Source organism: Aedes albopictus, chromosome 2, assembly GCF_035046485.1.
Source record: "Aedes albopictus strain Foshan chromosome 2, AalbF5, whole genome shotgun sequence".
NCBI lineage: Eukaryota > Metazoa > Arthropoda > Insecta > Diptera > Culicidae > Aedes > Aedes albopictus.
The window spans coordinates 138,468,164-138,492,887 of record NC_085137.1 but is presented as its reverse complement, the minus strand read 5'-3'; the positions used below and the strand labels follow the sequence as shown (position 1 = coordinate 138,492,887).

Below are 24,724 nucleotides of genomic sequence, written 5' to 3'. Positions count from 1 at the left end.
GATACACAACTAGTTGATGAATTTACAGTAAAAATTTGAGAATATTTGATGCCCTCTTCGAAAAGTTACAGCGAGTTGAACATTTTTTTAAAAGTGAAAATTTTACCTGTCCCAGTTATTTTGAGTATCCCCTGTATATCCGCGTGAGCGTTGTTTTTATGTATACACATATTTTTACTTTCCGGACTGGGCTATCTGAGTGTTGATTTCAATTCAAATCAATATGAGACTGTTATACTGATTTTCGACATTAAACATTACTTGAAAGATGTCTCTAATAAGTACACCATATTTATCATATATTAGGTGAAAGAGTATCAATCGAAATCGATGTCACACTCTTTTCGTTAAGAAATCTAGTTTTGCCTGACAAAGAAAAAAACAGAACCTTTCAATCAGAATCCTTTTTGCAATTAAGTTGAATACCATAAAACTTTAAACTTTCTAACTTGCACATGAATAACATGCACTGAACAAACGACCATATCAAACATTGATCACTTGATTTAAATTCCGAACAGAGAAAATAAAATGTTTTCTTATACACATATAATAACAAAATTATGCTGTAAAAAAGTTTAAACGATTTGATGGAATACTATTTTATATGCAATGAAATATGTTATTTTACACGGCGATAGACAGTATGATAAATTTTTATTATATCTGGTCCATCAAAATGCTAGCATGTGAAAAAGCATTGAGTTATGTTTAAAAACAACAACATATTAACGCATTTTATATTACCTACTAGCATTCCCAACACATTAAATCCGCATTGCTTTACATACACAACGAGCGCAATCATAAAATCCATACCCGACAAGCGTTCTCTTGCGTTCACATGCGTCGAAGCAGCTCAATCGCATCTCCGCACTCATCGCAACTCATCTACTATGTGCGGTTCATGCGTTCTGCATATAGTTTCCACAGAGTGTGCTTCGACGCTTATCTCTTTGCATCGCACCTCACCCACTATGTGCTCAACGTAATGTGCATATAACTCCGATATGCGCATGTGTCATTTATTGCGATTTTTTTTTTACTGATTAGACTTCAGTGCAATAAATTTCGTCCTTCTCCGATTTCGCTGTTGCTCTTTGTTGCCACCCTTTAGCAATTCGCTCGATTTTATGACAGGTTTCGCCCGTCAAGGCAATAGACCACCTCACGGCGAAATTCTATCTCTTTCGCTCTTTCAGAGAGTTTGAAAACAACAGGACCAGTACCTGTCAAATTTGACAGGTGTTGGTCCTGTTGTTTTCTAATTTCCCGTAGTAGAGAAAGAGAGCGATTTCTTGATGACGTCACCGTGCAATGGAGTATGTTTACCATAGAGGCTTGCAGCAAAAACCTAACCTCATCGAATTCTCATACGATTTGTAAACATTGCCCTCCAATTTTTTTTGAGGGCAAGGACGGCCTTATTGACCGACGCCGAAGGAAAGAAAGAGAAGGAGACAATGCTGACGTCACTGTGCAAGCGCTCATTGGTTCTCATTGTTCTCGGACTACCAACTGGTCGTGGTCATGTTTACACAACAAAATCAGCTGGTCTTCCGATGTTTACGTTCATCCTGATTGTTATCACATTCCATATCGGAAAACGAAAGCGTGCAGTTGATTTTTTTCACCGGAGCGTATTACAAAATCAAACGGTTTTCGAGTGCGGTTTTTAAAACAAAATCACGAGGAAGAGTTCCAAAGGGAAGGATATAGAGTGAAATTGAGAAGAAAAATTGAATAGTGACAAGTGATTGAGGGAATTTCGATTTGGCGAAAAGGACGCCCGTCTGCAAAAAAGGCAGCCATTTTGTTTTTGCGAAGAGTGAATAAGTGAACAAGTGAGGTTAGGGGAGAAGTGTCCGAAATGGAGGAACCGGACGGTTCCGAAGAAGGAGCAGTCGGAGGCACATGGCCGACGGCCCACGAAAGCGATCACCAGGACAACGATGGAATGCGAAACGAACAACAAAAAGGCGAAAGGAAGTGGGAGGATATCCTCTACACGTTCACCGATGCCCCACCGAATCGAGTCTATGTCGAGCTAGTGGACAAGCACAACCCGGATGCGAAAATCAACAAGTTTGCGTTGGGAGCAACGCTACGCAAAATGCAGGGACTCCGAGGACACATCATCGACATGAAGTATGTCGGACGCTTCAAGATCATCGTGCTACTGAACAACTTCATCAAGGCCAACCTACTGCTGCAGAAGCTGAACGCCGAAAGTAAGTACTACCGTGCATACATTCCGACCCACCTGGTCGCCATTACCGGAAAAATCACTGGAATCCCGTTCCACCTCACGGAAGAAGAAATCAAGAGCGACCTGGAATGCGAAGAACCGGTACTACAGGTACGTAGGCTGGATCGATACATCGAAGGGCGAAAAGTTCCATCAAATGCAATCAGCGTAACCTTCCGAGCGAAACAGCTACCGGAGAAGGTAAGACTGTTCTCCTGCACCGCGCAAATACTTCCGTTCACCAAGCGAGTGGACCTTTGCGAGAAGTGCTTAAGATACGGCCATCGTACAATCAACTGTAACGGGTCACGACGGTGCCGCCGGTGCGGCAATCGACATGAAGCGGAAGCCGAATATGAAGAATGCCAAAAGCCCATCAAGTGTGCCAACTGCAGAACGGAGGGACATAGTTCCACCGATCCGAAGTGTCCAGAAAGGCAACGTCAAGCAAGGATCAACTCAGTCCGCGCAAAATCCAACCTAACATATGCCGAAGCAAGAGAACTGTGCCCAGTCTCATGCTCAAATGGATACGACCTTTTGAGCAACTTCCAGGAATATCCATCACTGAACGACGCCTAGTCAACTGCAGCAAAAGCAAACGCATCCTTCAAGCAGCAGTGGGAGAAAACCAACATCCCACGAGAACGCATCACACCTGCGGTAAAGCTGTGGAAACCAAGCGACAACGAAAAGGACAAACGAAAGAAAAACAAGCGAAAACACGAAGCTGAACCCGTAAACAGTGCAGAGAAAGAACAGGAACCAGGAAAGAAGAAAGGAGAGGAGTCGTCTGGAAACGGAGCGGGTTTGAACAACCCCCACCGAGTACTGGACATGGAACGAGTACAGGGAATGATTCGAGATGCCACAGTGAAAGCGACCGAAAACGCAAACAAGGTGCTCCAAGAGCAGGTTATGAAGTTTTTCTCGATGGTGATCGACCAGGGTTTGCCAGATGAAGTTAGGGAAAAGTTTAAAGAGATTTCGAAAGAGTGCTTTGACCTCCAGAAGACGATTGTGTAAAATTTAAAAATGGCTGAAACGTTCAAAATGTTTCAAAGTAACATACAAAGCTTGAGTACGAACAGAGCAGAAATCCAAAGAATATTAGAAGCAGAAAATTACGATGTTGCATTATTGTCCGAAACTTGGACGCAATTAGACCTAGAACAAACAAATAAGTATAGACTTCCAAATTACCATCAACTTCTACACTCCATGCCAGATAATTATGGCGGAGCGGCTATTTTTCTTAAAAAATCATACAATTATTACCCAATTCAAATGCCAACACTTTCAGATTTTGTACAAATAGTAGCGCTCCGAATAGCAGGCTTAGATCTTGTTATAGTATCTATTTATGTCAGTCCATCAATAACTAATAATACGTTTGAAGAAGATATTACTAAAATTGTTAATACGTTAAGACCGTTCAAAAAAATGGTTATCGGTGGGGATTTGAATGCCCACCATTATGTATGGGATCCAGAAGGAGATAGATCCGATCGACGCGGGGAAATACTGATGCAGATAATCAACGACCACGACCTACTCATGCTGAACGATGGAACGAAGACATTTAACCTCTCCAATTGGACCGGCGATCTACAGCGATCGATCTGACAATGTGCACGGCCGCCATCTTCCCAGAAGTGCTTTGGAAGGTTTTGGACACGGGTGTAGGCTGCAGTCATCATCTGGCCATAGAAACCACAATCACCACAGCTCAAGCTACTCAAGAAATCAGATACATCTACAACCACAAGCGGATTAACGAAGAACTGTCGAAGCTGAATGACACGGAGATGGAAAACATCGGAGATTTGATGAACAGTGTTAAAAAGCTAACGAAAAAGCACAGGAAAAAGGATAACAGACAGCCCAAGTTTTGGTGGAGCGAAGACGTGGATGAAGCCTGGAAGATCAAAAGTGAAGCTAGGAGGAAATTCAACAGCACATCCAGTGAAGAAAATCTAATCGAATATAAGAAGGCAGCAGCAATATTTCAACGGAAAAAACGACAGGAAGTTTTGAAAAAAGTGAAGGAGTTCCCAGAGGAGTTGACACCTTTCTCGAGCTCCAAAGAGTTGTGGAGAAAAGTAAGCCGATTAACAGGAAAACACGTCCATCGCAAGGAGAACAATGTAGCGTTGGATGTCCAAGAAGAAGCAGAAGAATTCCTAGACACTCATTTCGGTGAAAACGACGTGCGAGTGGTTGGCAGCTACGGCGTAGCAGCCCACTACAACATACTGGATCTTGAGACGTGGCATAGAATTCTAAAACGAAAGAAAAACACCGCCCCTGGAGAAGACCGCATAACCTACGAGATGCTCAGGAATCTAAGCGACACCGCTACTCGAAACATAATTGAAGATCTGAATCGCATGTGGAGGAATGGCAGACTCAGCGACCCTTTGAAGACTATTAAAGTGGTTGCTATCCCGAAGCCTGGCCGTGACCAAAGTACTGCTTCTGGAAAACGACCGATTTCCCTGGTGCCAACACCAACAAAGATCGTGAACTCGGCGGTCTTGGAGAAGCTACAAGACTTCATCGAATCACGAAACATACTCCCACAAACCTCTTTTGGATTCCGTAAAAACATGTCGACAAATACTTGCCTGTCCTATGTCATCAACACCATTAAGCAGAACAAAAGAGAGGGATTCATTTCAGCTATGGTTTGCGTAGATTTATCCAACGCATTCAACGCCGTACAGGTGGATAAGCTGGAAGAAATCCTGTGTTCCTTCGCAGTCCCGAACGAGCTCACGGTTTGGATAACATCTTTCCTGTACAACCGTCAAATTACGATGAAGTTGAGGAACGGATCGGCTAGTCGAATAATCTCCAACGGGCTGCCTCAGGGAGATGTCTTATCACCAACTTCGTTCAACCTGTACACTGTCGGGCTACACAGCGGGGAGGAAGATGTAATCCTCGTACAGTACGCGGACGATTTTGGAATAATTGTAAGAGCCAAAAGTACGGAAACACTGAACACGAAGGTGCAAAATGCTGTGAACAACTTCGTGACCAAGGCGGAAGAATTGAACTTCAAAATGAATCCGGAAAAAACAAAAATAGTCCTCTTCACAAACAGCAACAACACACTCAATGTCAGAGTAAACGGAGCCCCTCTGGAAACGGTAAAAAGTACCCGTTACCTTGGGGTGACGATTGACCGTTACCTCAGCTTCGGGGTTCACATACGGGAAACCCGAGTAAAAATCAACGACCGACTGAATATGATCAAGGTAATATCTGGCATCAAGAGCGGTAGCCATCCGCAAGTGCTGATGAACATTTTCAAAGCACTAATAAGGAGCGTTATGGAATACGGCTGTGTCGTGACATGGAATGCCAAGCAAACCAATAGAAACATCCTTAAAACACTGACAAATCAATGTCTGAGGAAAGCGACTGGGTGTACTAAGAGCACGCCGCTTAATGCACTCGCAGCTATATCTGGACAAGAACCGTTAGACCTTCGAATGGAATATGCAACCGGCAGAAATGTAGCGCGATGTTTCGAAAGGAGAAACGTAGTTTCGAAGCAGCTAATGCAAATACCTCAAATTGAAAATGGCGAGGAGGACAAATACTCGTACATGGAAAGAGTATATAGCGAGAATAGGAACCTTTTCAACAAAATCATGCCGATAGAGGAAGTACCAAGTAGGGCTGTGCATTTATCGATATTATCGATAATATCGATATTATCGGATCAAATTTATCGATACGATATCCGATATTGCTCAAACCGATATAAAACGATAACGATAAAGGCTAACTATTCCCGATATTCCCGATTATTTTAAATGTTAAGTTCAGACCTTTTAATAGTTTAATTTAAATTTTAATAAGTTTCATTATTTTAGTTACAGCATTGACGCCATATGTTCACTTGTAACATATGTTTTATAAAGAAAACACGTATATTCGTAATTTGTGTGTGTGTTGCCTTTTAATTAAGTTATCGGATATCGATACGATACCGATAATTTGGAATCCGATATATCGCCGATACCGATATGAGAAGAATTATGTATCGCCGATACCGATAAACCGTCACGATGCACAGCCCTAGTACCAAGCTTCGTCGAAGTCGAAATTTGTTCAACATTAGAAGGCGTTATTGGACCCAAAAGGAATCAACCGAAGATGAAGTTAAAACAAGCGACACTAGGGGTAATGCACGGCAAGTACAAAAACCGAGGACGTGTATTTACCGATGCGTCCAAGGAAGCAACAGTTTGTGCAATAGGGGTGTATATCGAGTCAGTACAAATTAGAAGATCCTTCAGGCTGGAGCAGGAAACAAGCATTACCGCTGCGGAGATCCAAGCTTTGATAACTGCATTACATTTGATCGAAGAGCACCAACTCAGACGGCAGGTGATATACACGGACTCGATGGCTGCCTGATACATGCTGGAAAATGCTCTGGAGACCCGAAAAGCAGAAAGTATCATCACGGAAATACTAAAAATAGCACATCGATGGAGTGTGTCCATTCAGTGGATACCAAGCCATGTCGAAACACAAGGCAACGACCTGGCGGATGAGTTAGCCCGACTCGGACTTCAAGAAACCTCAACTTTGTCAGAAAACAACCTTTTTGCGAAGGACGTTTTCAGCCTCCTGAGAGCGCAGATGATGCAGAAGACCAAACAATGGTACGAGAGCTACTCCATCGAGAAAGGAAAGCGATACTTCGAACTACAAAACGTATTCTCAGAGAAACCCTGGTTCAATGGAAAAGACTTGACAGGAAAAGAAGTGAGGCTGATCAACCGATTAATGACAGGGCACAATTATTCACGCTACTGGCTGGCGAGAATGAAGATCGTGGACGATGAATCGTGTGAATTGTGCCAGGAAGCCGAAACAGCAGACCATGTTATTATGGACTGCCCAAGATACGGCCACACAAGGATGAACTACAGTTTCAAACGCTCACATAGGACACTAATGGACGTACTGAAATCCAAAAACCTGCTCCTATACAAAGAAATCAGCGACTTTGTGAGATGCTGCAAATTGGATTTGTAGCTAGAGAGTAACGACCCAACGTAGAAGTCAACAGGGCATATAGTCAACTCTGACTGGCCCTCAACGCGAACCGTCAACCAGGGGTTCAACCAGAAGAAAGAAGAAGAAGAAGATTGTTATCAATGTTGTCATAACAAAATCAGCTGCTTTCGCCTGGATCAGGGTCGGAAGGCGAAAAGCTGTTGAAAATGACTGATGAGCACGATTTTTGGGCGAGTTCAATTTCGTCATGAAAGTCTGATCATTCGTAAAAAATACAATAGTTTCATTAGAAGGTTTTTCAATCGGAACTGTTTATAATATGATGCGTATAACGATTCATTTGAAGTGAACGTGTCAGACTAGGGGTAAAATGTATGTGTAGCGTCTGATGAAATAGGCTCTTAGAATTATTTCAGTGTAGGCAGTATACGACATTACGACCATATTGGAACTTTGCATGTTCCCAACATTGATACTACCCACTTTGATTACTAAGCATGGGAGTGTGAACGTGACTAGACTATTATAATCGAACTGTAATAACGGAATAAAAACGAAGAATATTCATAGCCGTATACGCCGACGAAGAGAAAAAAAATCAGAGAGCCACCACGCTGCTGGACAACCGTTTCTCACTCTCAGTAATAAGTAAATTGCTCATGCACCCACTTGCTTCTGAAGTATGTTAGCCAATGCAGACATATACACTACCGCGATGGGTTGAAAAGCGCTGGTCAAAGAGGAGCAAATTTTGCTGCATTCGAAGAAAAACGCTTCATTTTTCTAGCCCTGGTCATCGCTTGTTTACCTATTGTTGTTCGATTGACTCACTAGTCCTGTTCAACGACGCAGGTTGAACTTGCTCGAAGTTGCTGCATCTTGCTCTTACCCATTTGTCATCAAACGGTTAAGAGCGGGATGCAGCAACTTCGAGAAAGTTCAACCTACGTCGTTGAACAGGACTACTGTCTGTTGATTCGCTATTGTCTTTGGATTCTACATGTTCAGGTTGTGTGTGCATGTTACCTTTCGCATATTTAGGCATTTGATTTGAGCTATCATCGTTGTTATTGAATGTACTTTTCTGTGATTGTAAACATCCAGCAGTGAGGAGTTGGCTTCTACGAGATGAAACACATTCTGCAAGATGAGTGTATATTATACCGGTTCCAAAAGTCTTTGTTGCACTAGCTTGCGGTATGATGTTGTTAAAGCTTCGAGGGTGAGGTTTCTTCATCTTCGGTTGACTCGGGTATGTGATCAACGTAAACGCCATAGCCGATGATCATTTACGAGGGAATTGGTTGACTGAGCTGCATTCTAACAACTCGGACCCCGTTAGCCCAAGAAAATCATGTTTCTACTTATCCCTAGAAATGGAAACGAAGGTTCCATATTTCCGAAAGTGTTCAACAACTTCCGAAGAAGGCATGTTTGATGACAAATGGTGCACCCGCACGTTGATAGCTCCACCATCTATGTAACGGAGATCTTGCACTCATTTTCACCACATTTGAGTAAGTACCGTAAATGGGGTTTGTACCCATATCAATCCCTACAGAGTACACATTCAACCAAGAGTTACACAGTTTCCTTGTCCAGAAAATGTCCCAACTTCACTCACCTGAATCGCTTCCGAGTTGGCCTCCACAAACAGATACAGTATCGCACAGCTGAAGTAGTGCGTGTGGCTGTTCGGGTACCGCAGCTGGTTGGCAATCGCATTCAGGAACAGATATCGACCCTCGTTGTCCAGATCTACCGCCAGATTCTGGAAGATGTCCATGTGGGCACTGTGGACGATGGTTGCCATCGTGGGACCCAGATTTTTCGACCTGAATGGGGTAGAGTGTTAAATGAACCACTTTCGAATGTGACCATTGGATCTTACCTGATGTGAGCGATTGCCTGGGTACCAACGTACAGCACCAGGGCGTTCATCAACGGGATGTTGTACCGGGATCCGGGTTCGTTCGAAATTTGCAGATTGCTACGCAATTCCGAGAGGAACGTTACGGGCGATCGCGCCTTCAGATAGGAATCTAGATCTTTCTTGAAGCTGCTTGGCGTGATGGCTGCCGCGTAGTTGGTGAAAATGCGGGGCGAACCGCCAATGTCGGTCAGCATGTCGACCTGCGTGAGGATGGGAGAAATGTGCGGATGCAATTAAACAGAATTCTGGTTAGTTGTAGCAGACGTATCTTACCTTCAGATTCGGTGTAAATGGATCCGGCAGACGCATATTGCGTGGATACGCAGACAGGATCAGATTCCTCATTTGGATGCAGTTCGGGGGAATCACGTCGCAGAAACCGAAGTGATAGTCACACAAAAACTCCGGGAAGTCATGCAACAGTACCAGCAGCACCCGCAGCGTTCCCTTGTACAGGTGTTGTACCGGCTTGGCAAGTTCGGCGTTACGCAGGAACGGAGCCAGGTACTTGAACAGATGGATCAGCAGCTGCGAATACATGGACCATCCTTTCTGCTGTGGAATCGAAGCCAAGATGCGGCCGATGAAGACCCGATGCGATATCAGTTCCAGCCAGGAATAGCAAAAACCGGGGGCCAGCGATGGTCGCAGAATGTGATACGTGTGACAGAAGGCAGTGATGACGCTGAGGCTGATATTCTCCAGAACTGGATCGTGAGCGCTAAGCTCCAGGAACAGCATGATGAAAATACGGTGGTAGCCCATCTGCTGGAAAGCGGTTCCATGCACTTCCTGATCGTGCATCAGAATGCCAACTACGATGCCTAGAACCTAGAAGGAAAATTACCGTTATAGTGCTGCATCAATTTTGGATAACTATGAAGAGGCATCTCTACAAACCTTATTCAGCAAATTCAACTTGGTGCTAGTGCTGCCACCCTCGCCAGAATGTTTCACCAGCAGCGCAATCAGCCGCACATACGCATCGATCCACTGGAAGATCTTCGTCTTCCAGTTGGGATCGTTCATATTACGGTACGTCAGATCGATACAGCATTGGGTGGCGTGACGGAAGAATCTCGTCAGCGGTTCGTCTCCCTTCAGAATGCCGTACACGTTCATCTTGTTGACAAAGCTTCCGAACGCTTTGATCATGTCCTTCGAGTTCGATGGGGTATGGAAAATTGTAATCCAATCTTTCAGTAGATACTCTGCCCGTTCGGCAAAGCCCGGGGGATCTTCGATGTCGGTGGCCTGTGAGAATAATTTTGATTAGTACAATTGTTGCAGTATTTCGTCGTCAAAGACACACAAAGAACACTCACCCTAGCTATAATAATACCCGAGTGGATATGCGCCGTTGGTCCAGCATGTGCCCGATCCACCAGGAACGTATTGGGATCATGATTCGAGCGGAGCATTTCCATCAGGTGGGCCAATCCTTCCGGGGCCCGGGGATGCGCCGATAGTCTGGCCAGCAGTTCGATCGTATTCAGCAGATCGTTATCGGTAATCACCGTGTTGGGGCGCTCGTCGATGAAGTAGGTCTGCACCAGCTGCATGGCAAAGACCACGGCCACGTAATTGTTGCCGTTGTCCATCAGCTGCGTCAGCATCATGTCGTACTGAGGCATGTTGACAAATCCGGACGAAATCAGCAGATCGACCGCCTCGACGTTGTAGCGGATCTCCTCGCGACACTCCAGCATGTACCGGGTGATGGCCTTGTTTGTCCAGACAGGCCCGAAAGCACGTGGGTCCTGCAGCAAACGCATCACTCGCAGGTGAATGTCTCGGTACAGCTTGATCTGGTCAATATGATCCGGGATGTTCATCAATCCCTCCATGATGCCTTCGACGGCTTTGTTGAGCAGATTACATGCAGTAAGATTGTCGCGCGATCGACGAGCGATGATAAGACATTCCAGGAGCGTGTGCATGTTATTCAGGTGAACCTGAAGGGGAAATGGGGAAATTTAGAATATCACATTGACCACTACTAACTTCTAATTCAAGGGCTAAAGTACGAAATTTCAATCAATTTAAATCTAGAGCAGTACGAAAGAATACTTACATGCAACTGAGGCACATTGACGGCACTGCTGAGGAATACTTCCATTTTGCTGGCCAACTCATCGTACAGCACTCCGATCTCGTCCGGAGTGACGGCCGCCGGAGTGGGGAATTGAGCAACCGCAGGCAGCGCTTCCGGCTAAAATGAAGACACAGAAATAATCAGTAAAACCACGCACAAACGCACAATCCAATCAAATTTACCAATTTAGGTGCAAACAGCGCATTATCCCGGTCAGTGATTGGCTGGAATCCCGGAATGTTCCGGGCAAACTCTTCATACACCGCTAGCTGACTGGGCGACACGCCACCAACGCTCAACCGGATCCTCTCCGGCATCCGTTCCGCCTGGTAAGTCAACACGCTGGCATCGCAATACCGACGGCCTTCCTGCCGGGCAAGCTTCCTCAGCTCGTAGTCCGTGGCAAGCAGTTTGTCCATTTCCGGCACCACCTTCTCGATGGCCGTCTTTTGGATGAATGCGGAAACCAGTTCCATATTGTCGGCCGCCAGCTGGTTGGCCGCTGCTTCGGCTACGTCCTTTTGCGCCGGACTCAGCGTCGTCATGAACGCCGTTTTGATGTTGTTCTGAATGTTCTGCATCAACTGATCGCGGGCGGTGATCATGGCCAAACCGGCTGCGAGATTGCGAGCCAGATTGTGGGACGCCGTTCGCATCCGGAGCTCGTCCGGATCGAGAGCGAAGTCCTTCCGGATGATTTGTTCGCACGTTTTGGACGCGATCTTGACGCTGCGTTCCACAACGGGGGTGATCCAGTCGGTGATCGTACGTTCCAGGGCGGTCTTGATGATCTGCTTCAGGTGGGGATGAGTGTGCAGGAGGGCAATGTTCGGGGAGTACATGACGTGCTGATTGATGCAGGCAAAGTTCGAGATGTTGATGTCGGAGTAGTGGAACCGGGGTTCTGGAGGACCGGTGACAGCCAGGGAAGGATCCATGGCCGGAATGGCTGGGGATCCCGATGGACCGGCGGAGGCCATTTCCTCGGCTACCTGAATGACCTGAATCGGTTGAAGTTCCTTGGCCGGCTTCGGCTGGGACAGTTGATACTCGATGTTCTGGGCACGTTCCGGATCCTTCAGATAGATGGCAGGTTTCAGATCTGCGACGTCTATGTTCAAGTTCTTGCAAAGGACCTCGATTTCGAACTTGAGATTGAGCTTCAATTCCGGTTCCTGGTGAAGTTCGGCCAGAATGTTCATGATGGCCATAGTCCATGGGTTAGGCGGTTTGAAGACCTTACTCTTCGAACAGGATTCCAGAACCTTGGCAACGAATGGGACCACGAAGAGTAATTCCTGCTGGCCCTTGTTGTACGCTTCCACCAGCAATGATTTCATATCGATGTCCAGGTGGAGGATGGGTCTATTCCTACCCAAGGTCATCATTCCGAGCCAATGCCCCAGATTCTTCAGCAGACTTCTGTCAGAGAAGTTGGCAATGGCTTTGTCCGAACGGAGCAGCACTTTTATGTTACGGAAGGTCTCCTTTGTGACCAATTTATTAACTTCCGGAATCTTCAGGGCATCCAAAAAGTTGGAATACAGGACGTGAAAATTAACTTCGATAGACGCTCGCTTGAGGACCAGATACTGGGCCAACCACACATAGTAGTCCTTCTGCAGAATGTCCTTGATTTCCTCGCACTTCTGCTGTAGATTCAACTGACTGAGGTTATTGAAGATGAAGGCCGTTTTGTCCTGGATAGCGTCCGGTGGGTTGATGATCTTCTCGTCGCCTTCTTGGGTGGCCACCAGCAAGGTGTCGATATTGGTAGCATTGGCAATGGATTTGACCCGCGGAGGTTGACTTGTTGTCCCGAGCTGGGATCCGAGGTTGACCTTGGGTGCAGCTGCTGGAGCAGCGGACGTAAGGTTGCTTGTCCCGGTGGCAGAATTAGTACGGTACAGCGGATTGCCGCCTCCAACTCCGGATGGTCCCGGAAGGAGCTGCGTGATGGACGAAGGTAGCGGACCAGGTCCGAGGGTCTTATTCGGGGGCTCCTGCCCTTGAGCACCGTATTCTATGTATTCTATCAAATGTGGCGGGAACTGATCGAAATGGGGAATTCCATGGACGTACTCGCAATACTTTGGATAGAGATGCAGTTTGTTCTTGAAGCGATCCAAGGCAGTGATACCGAAGTAGTACATTTTCGAACCTTCCGGTTTTTTGAGGGCATCCAGCACGCATCGTAAGGCTAAACCGAGGGCGACATACGTAGTTACCAGGTTTCGTTCGACCATTCCACCGAACAACTGAGCGGTAATCTGCAGTTCCTTGTCCGGGTACTGGGGGAAAAACTTGTACTCCTCGAAGAGGTTTCGCAGCATACACTGGTAGACGTCGCATTCCCGACGAATGGGAGAATCCTTGAAGCGCTGCAGCATATCCAGGACTTCGTCGATGGACAAGTTGTTGTGCGGGGGATGATTGTAGATCCGTTGGAAGTAGCTGTTGGCTTCGTCTTCGACTTCCTTCGAAACGGCTTGACCTCCGAGTTCAGAGAAACTCGACTGTCCAGCGGTTGGCATGGCCAGTTTGTCTCCCGTGGGCGTCTGTGGCAAGCGACCGATATTTCCAACCGGTGCGGTCGGTGGCATAGTCATCAACGGGAACGGACTATTCGATGGACCGGCCAGCAGCCTGGATGGTGAAGCCGGGGTCGACACAAGATTCCCAAGAGCATTTCCGAAACTGAAAGCACTGTTCCCCGGTCCTCCCAAATTCAACCCGGCCATATTGCTAGCCAATCCGGACAGCGTTTCAACCGACGGTCCCGGAAAGATCTGTCCTCCCAGAGCCGAAGTGCTGAACGGGGCTTCCAAAACACGATGAGGGCGTACAACTCCTGGAGGTGGAGGTTGTTGCTGCTGTGGAGCTTGCTGAGCTCTCGTCTTGCTAGTCAACAGTAGATTGTATTGGGTCATGCTCATGATGATTTCAGCTACTTCAGGACTTACATTTCCGACGCACGCCTGCAGACAAGACAAAATCGTACTCAGAGTCTCCGGGGGAAGTTGCGCTGACTTCGGAATCTGCTCGTCGGCGAATTTACCCATCATAATCTGCGGGAAGCGACGTTGCAGGAACTTGATGATCGCCTTCACGAACGGTTCGCCATGTTCCCGGATCTTGTCCGCGAGCCACTTCTCCAGCTTGAGATACTCCCGACGGGATGCCAGACAAGCCAAATCGATGATGAATGTGAACGTGCGCACGTTCAAAAGGTTGGACAGCGCTTTCAGATCCTGGGCCACATCCAGGATGCGGGACAGGCGCGACTGATCGTTTTCTCCCCGGAGGTACCATTCGCTCATCGAGTGCAGGATGATATGCCTCAGCGAGGGATTGAAGCTGGTGTTGTTCCACGCATGATGAAGAATAGTTCCAGAGTTCGGGTGATTGCCGAGGAAGATTGGGATCAACGTAGTGAACAGATCCTGACGGGACACTGTTACCGGTGGATTTATCTGCAACAACGCCATGAAGAGGATATCCGGGCACAGTTGGATCGGAATCTTGAAGATCTCCAAAGCCTGAGCGTAGAATCCGTTGTCGGCTATGTACAGCAGGACGTCCACCAAATGAAGCGACAACCACGATGCCACTTCCTTGTTGTCCGTCTCCGGTGGGGTCTTCAGCAGGTCAACCGATACACTCGTGTAGATATGATCCGCAAACGAGTACAGATCGGGACTCTTCAAAATCATCGTGATCAAAGACAATTGTCCTTCCACATTTGTCCACCGCTGATAGACGCATTCCACGGGGAAATTCTGCCCCAGACCGCTGGATTGCATACCCATCTTGACGATGGACAAAAGCAACGCCAATCCCGGTCGATCCTTGATCAGAAAATCCGCGTGATCAAACGCCAGGCAGACATCCTTCCAATTCAAGTTGGGAACGACCTCTTTCAACGCTTGCACGAATATTTCCGGCTTCCAGCTACTGTTCTCCGAACTGGATCCGCCATTCTGGCCATCCTTCCCCTTCCCTCCGGGGTCGCTTCCCTGCGGCCAAAAACTGCTGGGAGTCGGCAGATTGATACTACTCTCCGAGAGCGACGCATGCGTCAGACACATCGATGAAATGATCTTGGCAACATCCTGCGCGGAGATCTCCCGGCCACCGACCTTCAGCAGATGATTCTTGCAATCCTCCACCGAGCCGGTGAATCCGTAACCGATCTCCATCACCAAACTGCCCCAAGCGGTATCCATGATCGACGAGCGGAGCAGCGACTGCGAGTTAGCTTTGACTACCTCGGCCGAAAGTTCCGTGTTTTCCCGGTACAGCAGCGGAGCAAGGATCAACGGAACCCGTTCTCGTGGGAAGTCCCGGCACAGCTGCTGTACAAACTTTCCGTAGGTGGAGTCCGATAGGCCAAACTCCCGGTGCTTATCGTGGGAAATCAGCGATAGAATGTGCTGCAGTAGTTCCGGAGAGACGTCGTTGAGACTTCCTTCTTGGGTTGGTTGAGTTGAGTCTGGAAGAAAACGATGCATTTGAAGTTTGAACCTGTACACATGACAGTTCATAGAACAGTTTGCCTTACCTAAGTCGATGTAAGATTGAATAAGTTCAGCAATGCAGATGCGAGCGTTTTCCTCGGCACTTCGGACGATGTCCGGATGCGACGAATGAAGAAGCGCAAGGGCAAGTGCGGCTTGCTGAATCGGTGAACAGTTGAGGGTTCTGACGATTTGGGTCACGAGATTGACCGATGGGGTTAAAGTCTGGGTAACGGAAGAAAAAAACGATAATCAATTTACTGCCTAATTGGCAATACCCAACGTAGGCTGTTCAAATCACGTAGAGCAAATTTTGCCCATCTAAGAAGTTCTAAAAGCCATAATCTTTAGGAAATACAGAAATTTTTGAAAAAAAATGATAATGTGCAGAAATTTTTATCGGAAATGTATTTTTTACTAGGAAAAGTTGTTGATGAAAATCGTGGGAGAGAAAGGATTGAAAAGCAATTTGGCTTGGTAACCCTATTCAACACTTGCACAAACGTTGAGGTTAGGTGCAACTCGGAGAGAGCATAAAGAAAAACAAGAACAACAGTGGAGAGTAGGTACACCACTCACATACATAAACGTGAAAATTTTCCTAACAAACCGAAAAGATAAATTTTAGTCGAAACACGCAAAGTTCCTTACCCTTTGTTGCGGTAGCGGATTGTCCACGGCAAAGCAAACGTTCCCGACCAGCTGCGGCTTGGTCAGCAGTCCGACCAGTTCCGTCGACAGCAATCGGGCCTGCAGTGACAAGGGTCCGCTACTGTAGTAGTTGTTGTTGTTGTTACTGTTGCTGCTACTGGTGCTGTTGCTCCTGGAATGTCCCGGGGTTGTAGCGTCTCCGGATCTTCCAGGCGAGCAGGAAAAATCAACCGCAGAAAACAGGCAGCGCAGCAAATGACGATCAGCTTCTAATCCAAAATCTTTCACAAACTGCACCCAGAAATCCGATGATGGGCAGCACCAAACCGCAGGCAAAACGAACGGGAATCAATCGCGTTCAACCGGAAAAAAAATCGGAGGGAGGAAAAAAAGAAACGAAAAAGAAAAATTAGTACACTGGATTCTCTAAACCGTTTTTCCGCACAAATTCGCACTTTTCCAATATCACCAATAGTCACTAAACGTTCGTCGGCGAAGGATCTTCCATGATGCACGGTCAAGGACGGGTTTTTCTCGCTTTTTGGCCAGCAAACACGACCGGACCGTGGCAGTCTGTGAAGAGGATCGCTTGCTTCTCCTTTACTTCCGATCAAACATGGCCGAATGAATCGCGAGTCGACCGTCGTCGGGTTAGTGCAGATGATGAGCCGAGAGAGAGGCTTGTCTGACGCGGTGCATGCAATTCACCAACACCAATGAACGTGCTCCAGTGTGTTTCGACAGTTGGGTCAGTGAGATTTTTTTCGCTTTTTTCCAAAACATAAGCTCGGTAGCACCAGCTACCAATCATCAATGGATATTCATAAAAAGAAGAAAACCATGTAAACATCGTAAACATACATTGATGACACTGTAAAAAATACAGTATAGGATATGCAGTAATGGCATTTTTCAAAGCGATTCGAAACGAATCAAAAAAACATGAAAATGAGAACTAGAGACGAACCAGCCAAGGGCTGAAAGTCTCTTCAATAAAGACAAATCAATCAATCAAAATGAGAATGTTTTCAAGCCATGTGCCAAAAAAAAAAAAATAATCGTACACTCAGCGAAAAAAACTAGCAAAATTCATCGAAAACCTTATAAAAATTTGATATAACTAATTCTTATGAATGGCATAAGAATACTGTTCGGGAAATAGATCGGAGGAATTGGTTTTTCTGAGGATTTGCAAATGAATCGAAACACTGCGTGTGAACTGTTCAACGTATTTATTCAAACTGAAAAAAAACTGACATCTTCTTCTCTTTCTCTCCACTCATGTTCGCGCCGAGCGCGCGTCGCCCGATACCGGGGGGTCGCTCGATGAAACTCTACACGTCACATCATATTCCCCCCGTTGAGTCCAACGGATCAACCTTTGGAAGGAAGCAAACCTTTGATGTAGCTCGACGGAACTCCTTGTTGTCTGCACGCACCGTGACCACACGCACCATTCCATCCTGTCCGGGATGCGTAGCGACAATGCGCCCCAATCGCCACAGATGTGGGGGAGCGTTGTCATCCTTCAACACGACGACAGCACCAATCTCGATGTTTGCAGCTCCGTTATGCCATTTAGGTCGAGATTGCAAATAATGCAAATACTCACCCGACCAGCGCCTCCAGAAGTGTTGCTTCATCAATTGCACGTGCTGCCATCGATTCAGTCGGCCGACCTTCTCCTCAGCATACGACGGTTCTGGAACGCTCAAAGCAGGTCTCCCAATGAGGAAATGTGATGGAGTCAAGACCTCGATATCATTCGGATCATCTGAAACAGGAACCAGCGGTCGACTGTTCAGGATGGCTTCACATTGGGTCAAGAAAGTGCACATCTCCTCGAAGGTCAGTTTCACCGACGACACGTTTCAAATGGTGCTTCACAGATTTTACTCCAGCCTCCCATATACCGCCAAAATGAGGACTGCGTGGCGGGATGAAATGCCACTGGATCCCCTTTGAAGTGCAGAAATCGTTCAGTTGCCGTTGGTGTGCCTGGTCCTCGAACAATTGGCGCAGCTCGGCCAACTCGTGATTAGCCCCAACAAACGTCGTTGCATTATCGGAGTACATATTGGCAACCATACCGCGTCTGCTGATGAACCGCTGTAAGGCAGCGATGAAACCTTCCGCTGTCAAGCTGGACACTACTTCGATGTGAATGGCCTTTGTGGCCATACAAATAAAGACTGCAATGTAAGCCTTATACAGAGTTTTCTTTCTGCCTGCTTCCTTGAGATATACCGGTCCAGCATAATCAACCCCGGTATTCGAAAACACAGGTGAAGGTGTAATCCGATAGTCTGGTAGATCGCCCATGAACTGGTTTACCGGTGGTGGATTGTGGCGGAAGCAGACATAGCATTTGGAGACGATTCGTTTGATCAGCACCTTTACCTTGATCGGCCAATACCTTTCGCGTACGATGGACAGTAAACCCCGCTGACCGACATGGAAATGGTCGTTGTGAAGCTGACGAACTAGTATCTGAGTCACGTGGTGCTTCTCAGGCAACAAGATCTGATGTTTGCCGTCGTAGGGAATTGACGAATATTTAAGACGCCCGCCAACCCTAATCAATCCTTCCTCGTCGATGAACGGAGCCAATCCTCGATACTGCTTCAACGTCTTCTTACCTTGCTTCAGCGCGTCGAAAAGCTCGTGAAATGACTCCCTCTGCACGAGCATCATGATGGTGTGCGTTGCCTTCTTGATGTCCTGCGTTTGGAGTTCAGATGTATTACGTTGCTTCGAGCGTACGTTCTCGATGAACCGTAACACGTAAGCCCACACTCGTTGTAGACGTCGAAAGCTGCTAATCCGTGTCAAATCTACATGGGATTTTCTTTGCACGGCAGTGGCGACCACCGTTGGTTTCAACTCTGGCAGTTCGCTGTCGTCCAAACACAGTATCTTCTCGTTAGGGGAATTCGATTGCCACAATGTTGGAGCACCATTGAACCACTGTTCCTCTGTAAGCAGTTCAGCTGGTAGCAGCACACCACGTGAAATTATATCGGCCGGGTTGTCCTGCGACCGCACATAACGCCAGTTGTAATCCTGCGTCAGTTCGTGCACAGTAGCGACACGGTTTGCAACGAACTGATTCAAAGCAAGCGGTGACTTCGCAAGCCAGCTCAAACAAACTTGCGAATCAGTGTGAAGTGTCACATTGGAAAAGGGGATTTTCATCGCCGCTACAGTTTTTTCAACTAGCCTTGCCAAAAGGAGTGTACCACACAATTCCAGCCGGGGAATGGTCATTGGCTTCAAGGGTGCCACTCTTGATTTGCTGCACACGAGTTCGACATTCACTGTTCCTTCCGGGGAGATGCACCTTGTGTACAAGACTGCCCCATACGCACGCTTGGAAGCGTCCGAAAATCCATGAAGTTCTATAACATCTGCTCCACTTGAAATAACACATCGCTGCTTTTGCAGTTCATTTAACATCGGCAACTGTTCCCGAAAAGTGGTCCACAAATCGTACTGTTCCTTTGGCAATGCTTCGTCCCAACCTATTTTGAGTCTCCACAGATCTTGCATCAGCAGCTTTGCTGTCGTAATCACAGGACCAAGATACCCACATGGATGGAAAAGCTGTCCAATGGCAGAAAGTACATTGCGCTTGGTCGGCGTTGCGCTCGTCACCTTACCATGGAGTGGACTAACGTTGAAGGTGAAATAGTCGTCGTCAGGGTTCCAAATGACGCCAAGGGTCCTGATGACGTTATTGATGTCGGCTTCCTCGAAATCGAAAAGTGTTTCTTGAAGTTCGGATGGAATGATGTTACGGACCATTTTACTATTGGTGCAGAACTTATGGATTCCAAAGCCACCTCGTCGCAGTAGCTCAGTGAGTTGCTCGTAGATTGCAATCACCTCTTGCTCACTGTTACCTCCTGTGAGGAAGTCGTCGATATAACTATTTTCTACAATGACTCTGGATCCAAGCGGTAACTCGGCAGCTTCATCTTTCGCCAACTGCATCAACGTGCGCGTTGCCAAATAGGGGGCACTGGCGCACCCGTACGTAACGGTTGTCAGTTCGAATGCAGCTATTTCGTTGTTGGAGTTAAGCCACAGGATACGCTGAAACTTTCTGTCGTCGTCATGTACTTGCACCTGACGGTACATCTTCGGAATGTCGGCGGTTAGTACCACAGGATAGCAGCAGAATCGAAGAAGAATCGTGATGAGATCGTTTTGCACTGTCGGTCCTACCCCCAAAGCATCGTTCAGTGATATACCAGATGTGGTCTTCGCCGACGCGTCGAACACTACACGGATTTTTGTAGTCGAGCTTGACTCCTTGTAGACCGCGTGATGTGGTAGGAAGTAACAATCATCGGGCTGATCGTGAACTTCAACCATATGGCCAAGTGCTAGGTACTCTGCCATGAATTCGGAGTAGCGCTTCCATTTTTCTTCGTTCACGAACGATCGCAGGAGTCGGTTGAATCGAGATCGGGCCGATTCCAACGAGTCACCTAGTTGACCTTTGTTTTCGTTAAACGGTAGTCTGACAACATACCGACCCGTTTCGTCGCGGGATACTGTTTGTTCGTAGTGCTTTTCGATGGCTTGTTCCGCTGGTGTGTATGGTGATGCTTCGTTGCACGCCTCTATCTCCCAGAACCTCACAAGTGTGCGGTTAAGTTGCTCTTCAGCATGGTTGAACTGGCATACGCTACGTGCGGGACCGGTTCGGTTGACCTTGACGGGACCGCTTACAATCCATCCAAGTTGCGTTTCTACCAACATCGGTGTTCCGCCAGCGAGTTTCATGCGGCCGCCCTTGAGCAGCTCGAAAAATAATTCAGCACCGATGATCATCTGGATTTCGTCCGGAGCATGGAACGACGGATCCGCCAAAGCGATGTTAGCGGGTATGTTCCAGGAGCGCGTGTCCACCTTCGTGACGGGCAGGTTAGCAGTGATCGTCGGCACGACCAGGAAATCTAGAACTGCGTCAAATGAATTAACGCGTGAGCTGATCTTGGTACGAAGTTTATACTTAACTTGGGTTGCGGCGTTATTGACGCCGCTAATCGGAATATTGACATGTTGTAGGATGATGTTGAGCTTCTTCGCAAGTGCCGCACTGATGAGGTTTGCATCGGAGCCGGAATCCAGTAGCGCAAGGCATAGCACCCGTCTGTTGCTGGCATCGCAAACAAGTACTTCAGCCGTCGAAAGCAGCACTTGTTTCGTCATGCCCGTACGGGCACAATTCACCGATCCTTGCGTTGGTTCATCATTTTCTGGATCTTCTTCTGCGACTGGTTCTACTGCCACGGAAAGTTGGCTAACCTGCGGCTGTGTGGTCGTCGATTTTTCTTCATGGAGAAGGCTGTGATGTCTACGCTTACATGTTCGGCAGGTCCTGTCTGAGTTGCAATCTGCAGTACGATGCCCACGCCGTAGACAATTGAAGCAGAGGCCAGCTTGTCTCACTTTGGTGTATCGGTCGCTCACTGTGAGATTCTCGAATACATCGCACTTGTAGATCACATGCTCGCCGTTGCAACATGCACACACTTCGTTGGATTGCGTTGAAGTTTGTGCAACATTCCTGGCTTGGGTGGGCTTCTGGTCAATGGATTTTCCTCTTTGCTTAGTTGGAGCCGGTGGGTACTGCTCGTAGCTTTTCATCTTCTGTAGTATGCGACTCCGGTCTCGAAGGAAGTCGATCATATCAGTGTACGAAGGTAACTCATCAGCCAGAATCTGCGACTCCCACAACTTCCTGGTTTCCTTGTCCAATCGTTTCGCTACCACATTGACCAGGATCATCTCAGAGAGTCCTTCAACGGGTAACGACCGGTTCTTCAGTGCGTCAACGTGTTTCATGCAAGCATCGAGCAAGTTCCGCAACTCAGTAGCGTTCTCACTCGTCATCTTGGGCAACGAGAGTAAGGCGTCTATATGGGTATCGATGATGAGTCGTTCGTCCTCGTAGGTTTCCTCAAGCATCTTCCACGCTGATTCGTAATCGTTGTTGTTGATTACGTCTTGGTCTATCTTACCGGCAGCGCTTCCGACCAGCGAATTCTTCAAGTGGTATAGTTTGATGGCCGGGGATTCGTGGGGGTACCTGTTCATTATGGTTTTGAACATACACTTGAAGGAATACCAATTTTCAAGGCTGCCATCGAATGTTGGCAGTGGCACCTGTAAGTGAGGCATCGAGTTGTTCACTGCCACCGGTTGCTGCGGTACGAAAACAGGAGCTAACGCACTCATTCTTCCTCGTTGTTTTTCTTCTTCTGCCGCGTTCCACTTCGCGACTTCCGTTTGGATGTACACAAACAACTCGTTATGCAGCTCCTCGCAGCGGAAGTGATTTTGCTTGTGTTCATCTCGCTGCTCTCGCGGAACAATGTCACAGATTTCGATGTACGTTTTCTGCAGTTCATCGTTACACTGACGAAGCGTCTCCAGTTGTAGCTTGAGCCAGTGAATGTTGAGGACGTCCTGTTTCAAACTCTCGCGTATCCGGAGCATCCGCTCCTTCGCCAGATCACGATGATCGAGAATTCTGTCTAGTTTCTTCGCCATTTCTTTGTTCACTTGTTCTTGCTTTTGCTTCTGTACGGACTCGTAAATCGCCGCCGGTGTACCACTCACAGAACCAAGAAGCTTTCTCGGGTGTTTACTCCGTAGCGTATAAGGAGTTTCTTCGGTCATTGGACCACCACTTTTCACTGTTCGTTCACAAATCGTTCAAATTTATTCAGGAAATTCCCTTCACTTAGAATCGGTGTTTCGAACACGATCATACATGTTTCGCGTACGCACAACACATTGCACTGACGCGTCCTCGGCGTCGTCGCCGATTGAATTTTCCACACGGTGGAAATCAGAAAGTTCTCTCGTTTTACCGGAATTTCACCACAAATCAACAAAAAACCATCACAAAAACGTTCATCTGGCTCGAATGGACCAAAATGTTCGGGAAATAGATCGGAGGAATTGGTTTTTCTGAGGATTTGCAAATGAATCGAAACACTGCGTGTGAACTGTTCAACGTATTTATTCAAACTGAAAAAAACTGACATCTTCTTCTCTTTCTCTCCACTCATGTTCGCGCCGAGCGCGCGTCGCCCGATACCGGGGGGTCGCTCGATGAAACTCTACACGTCACATCAAATACCTTATGAAAATTTATCGTGCTTGCTATGACAAATTTTATAAGATAGACTTATGAAAAGAGCAAAAAAATCTCAAAATGAAGCAGACTGGATTCGATCCATGAACGTCGGGATCACCGAGCCCGTGTTTTATCTACACGGCTACCGACGCTTGAGAATACCATGTTGCTAAACATGAATAAAAGCCAAGCTGTGAGACGATTTTACGTCATAGAGTGACCTTATGAAATTCATCCGAATCGTTATGAACTATTTAAAGGCTGTTTCATAAGTTGGCTCTTATGGAAATCTCAAGGTTATTTGGCTGAGTGTATAACTCATGATTGCTGAGTGTTATTTTTATGTGTCTGACTATAAGCTTCATGTCGAGCTTTTTAACAGTTTTTTTTTGCGCCCACCAGTAGCCCCTATAGGGCACTGCATTGTTTTGATTTTGTATGGGATTTTGACGTTTCTTGGCCTTGTTGTTTACAAAATTTCAATAAGAGTGAAAGAGAAGTAGACAACTTCGTGCAGAGCCCTATGGGCCTTTTTATTTGACGTCTTAAAGCAGCTGTTTTTTGGGGTCTTGACAGTTCTCCTATGAATCTGACAATTCAGCGTTTGCGCCTTTGATCGGTAGTTGTGAACAGTGGCATACACGGACCTGTCACCTGAAAAGGCCTATAGCCACTATAGATTCCATAGGATACTGCAAGATGACGTCACGAAGCCGTGCACTGACAGTTCAGCGAGCTTGTTTACATGGACTTAGTCTCTAGCGGAGATCCGGAAAAACTGTTTTTCGATACAATTTCAGTAAAACGGTAATTAGACGATTGGTTTTGTTAGTAGAGTTGAATATAATCGATATTTCCGTATCACAATGGTTTCGGGACGGAAGACGTAAATTAAATTTTCGCCGCCAATTAAAAATTCTAACACCTTGTACACAAGCTCGCTGAACTGTCAGACAAAGTGAGGTTAGATCAGGTGCTTGCAGTACCCTATAGACTCGCGGAGACATGGTTAAGCAATACGACTTTAGTGTGTTTTGCCGTGTATTTAGAGAGTATCAAGCGAATATGACGTTACGCAATC

General features: G+C 46.8%; 1 protein-coding gene across 2 annotated transcripts in view; it reads right to left on the bottom strand.

Annotated features, from left to right (window-relative positions):
- Nucleotides 1–24,724, bottom strand: part of LOC109410219 (CCR4-NOT transcription complex subunit 1) — a 44,074-nt gene that overhangs the window by 6,192 nt on the left and 13,158 nt on the right. Inside the window, exons 1-10 of one of the 2 annotated variants that reach the window (XM_029873430.2) lie at nt 16,943–17,139; nt 16,488–16,778; nt 15,881–16,061; nt 11,502–15,811; nt 11,299–11,436; nt 10,550–11,179; nt 10,125–10,478; nt 9,498–10,055; nt 9,183–9,424; nt 8,916–9,126 (exon numbers count right to left, since the gene is read on the bottom strand). In XM_029873430.2, coding sequence (XP_029729290.1) covers nt 8,916–9,126; nt 9,183–9,424; nt 9,498–10,055; nt 10,125–10,478; nt 10,550–11,179; nt 11,299–11,436; nt 11,502–15,545 — 6,177 coding nt within the window. In that variant the 5' untranslated portion in view covers nt 15,546–15,811; nt 15,881–16,061; nt 16,488–16,778; nt 16,943–17,139. Of the gene's footprint in view, nt 1–8,915; nt 9,127–9,182; nt 9,425–9,497; nt 10,056–10,124; nt 10,479–10,549; nt 11,180–11,298; nt 11,437–11,501; nt 15,812–15,880; nt 16,062–16,487; nt 16,779–16,942; nt 17,140–24,724 lie in introns of those variants that run through there. The other variant, XM_029873429.2, reaches the window with a different exon arrangement.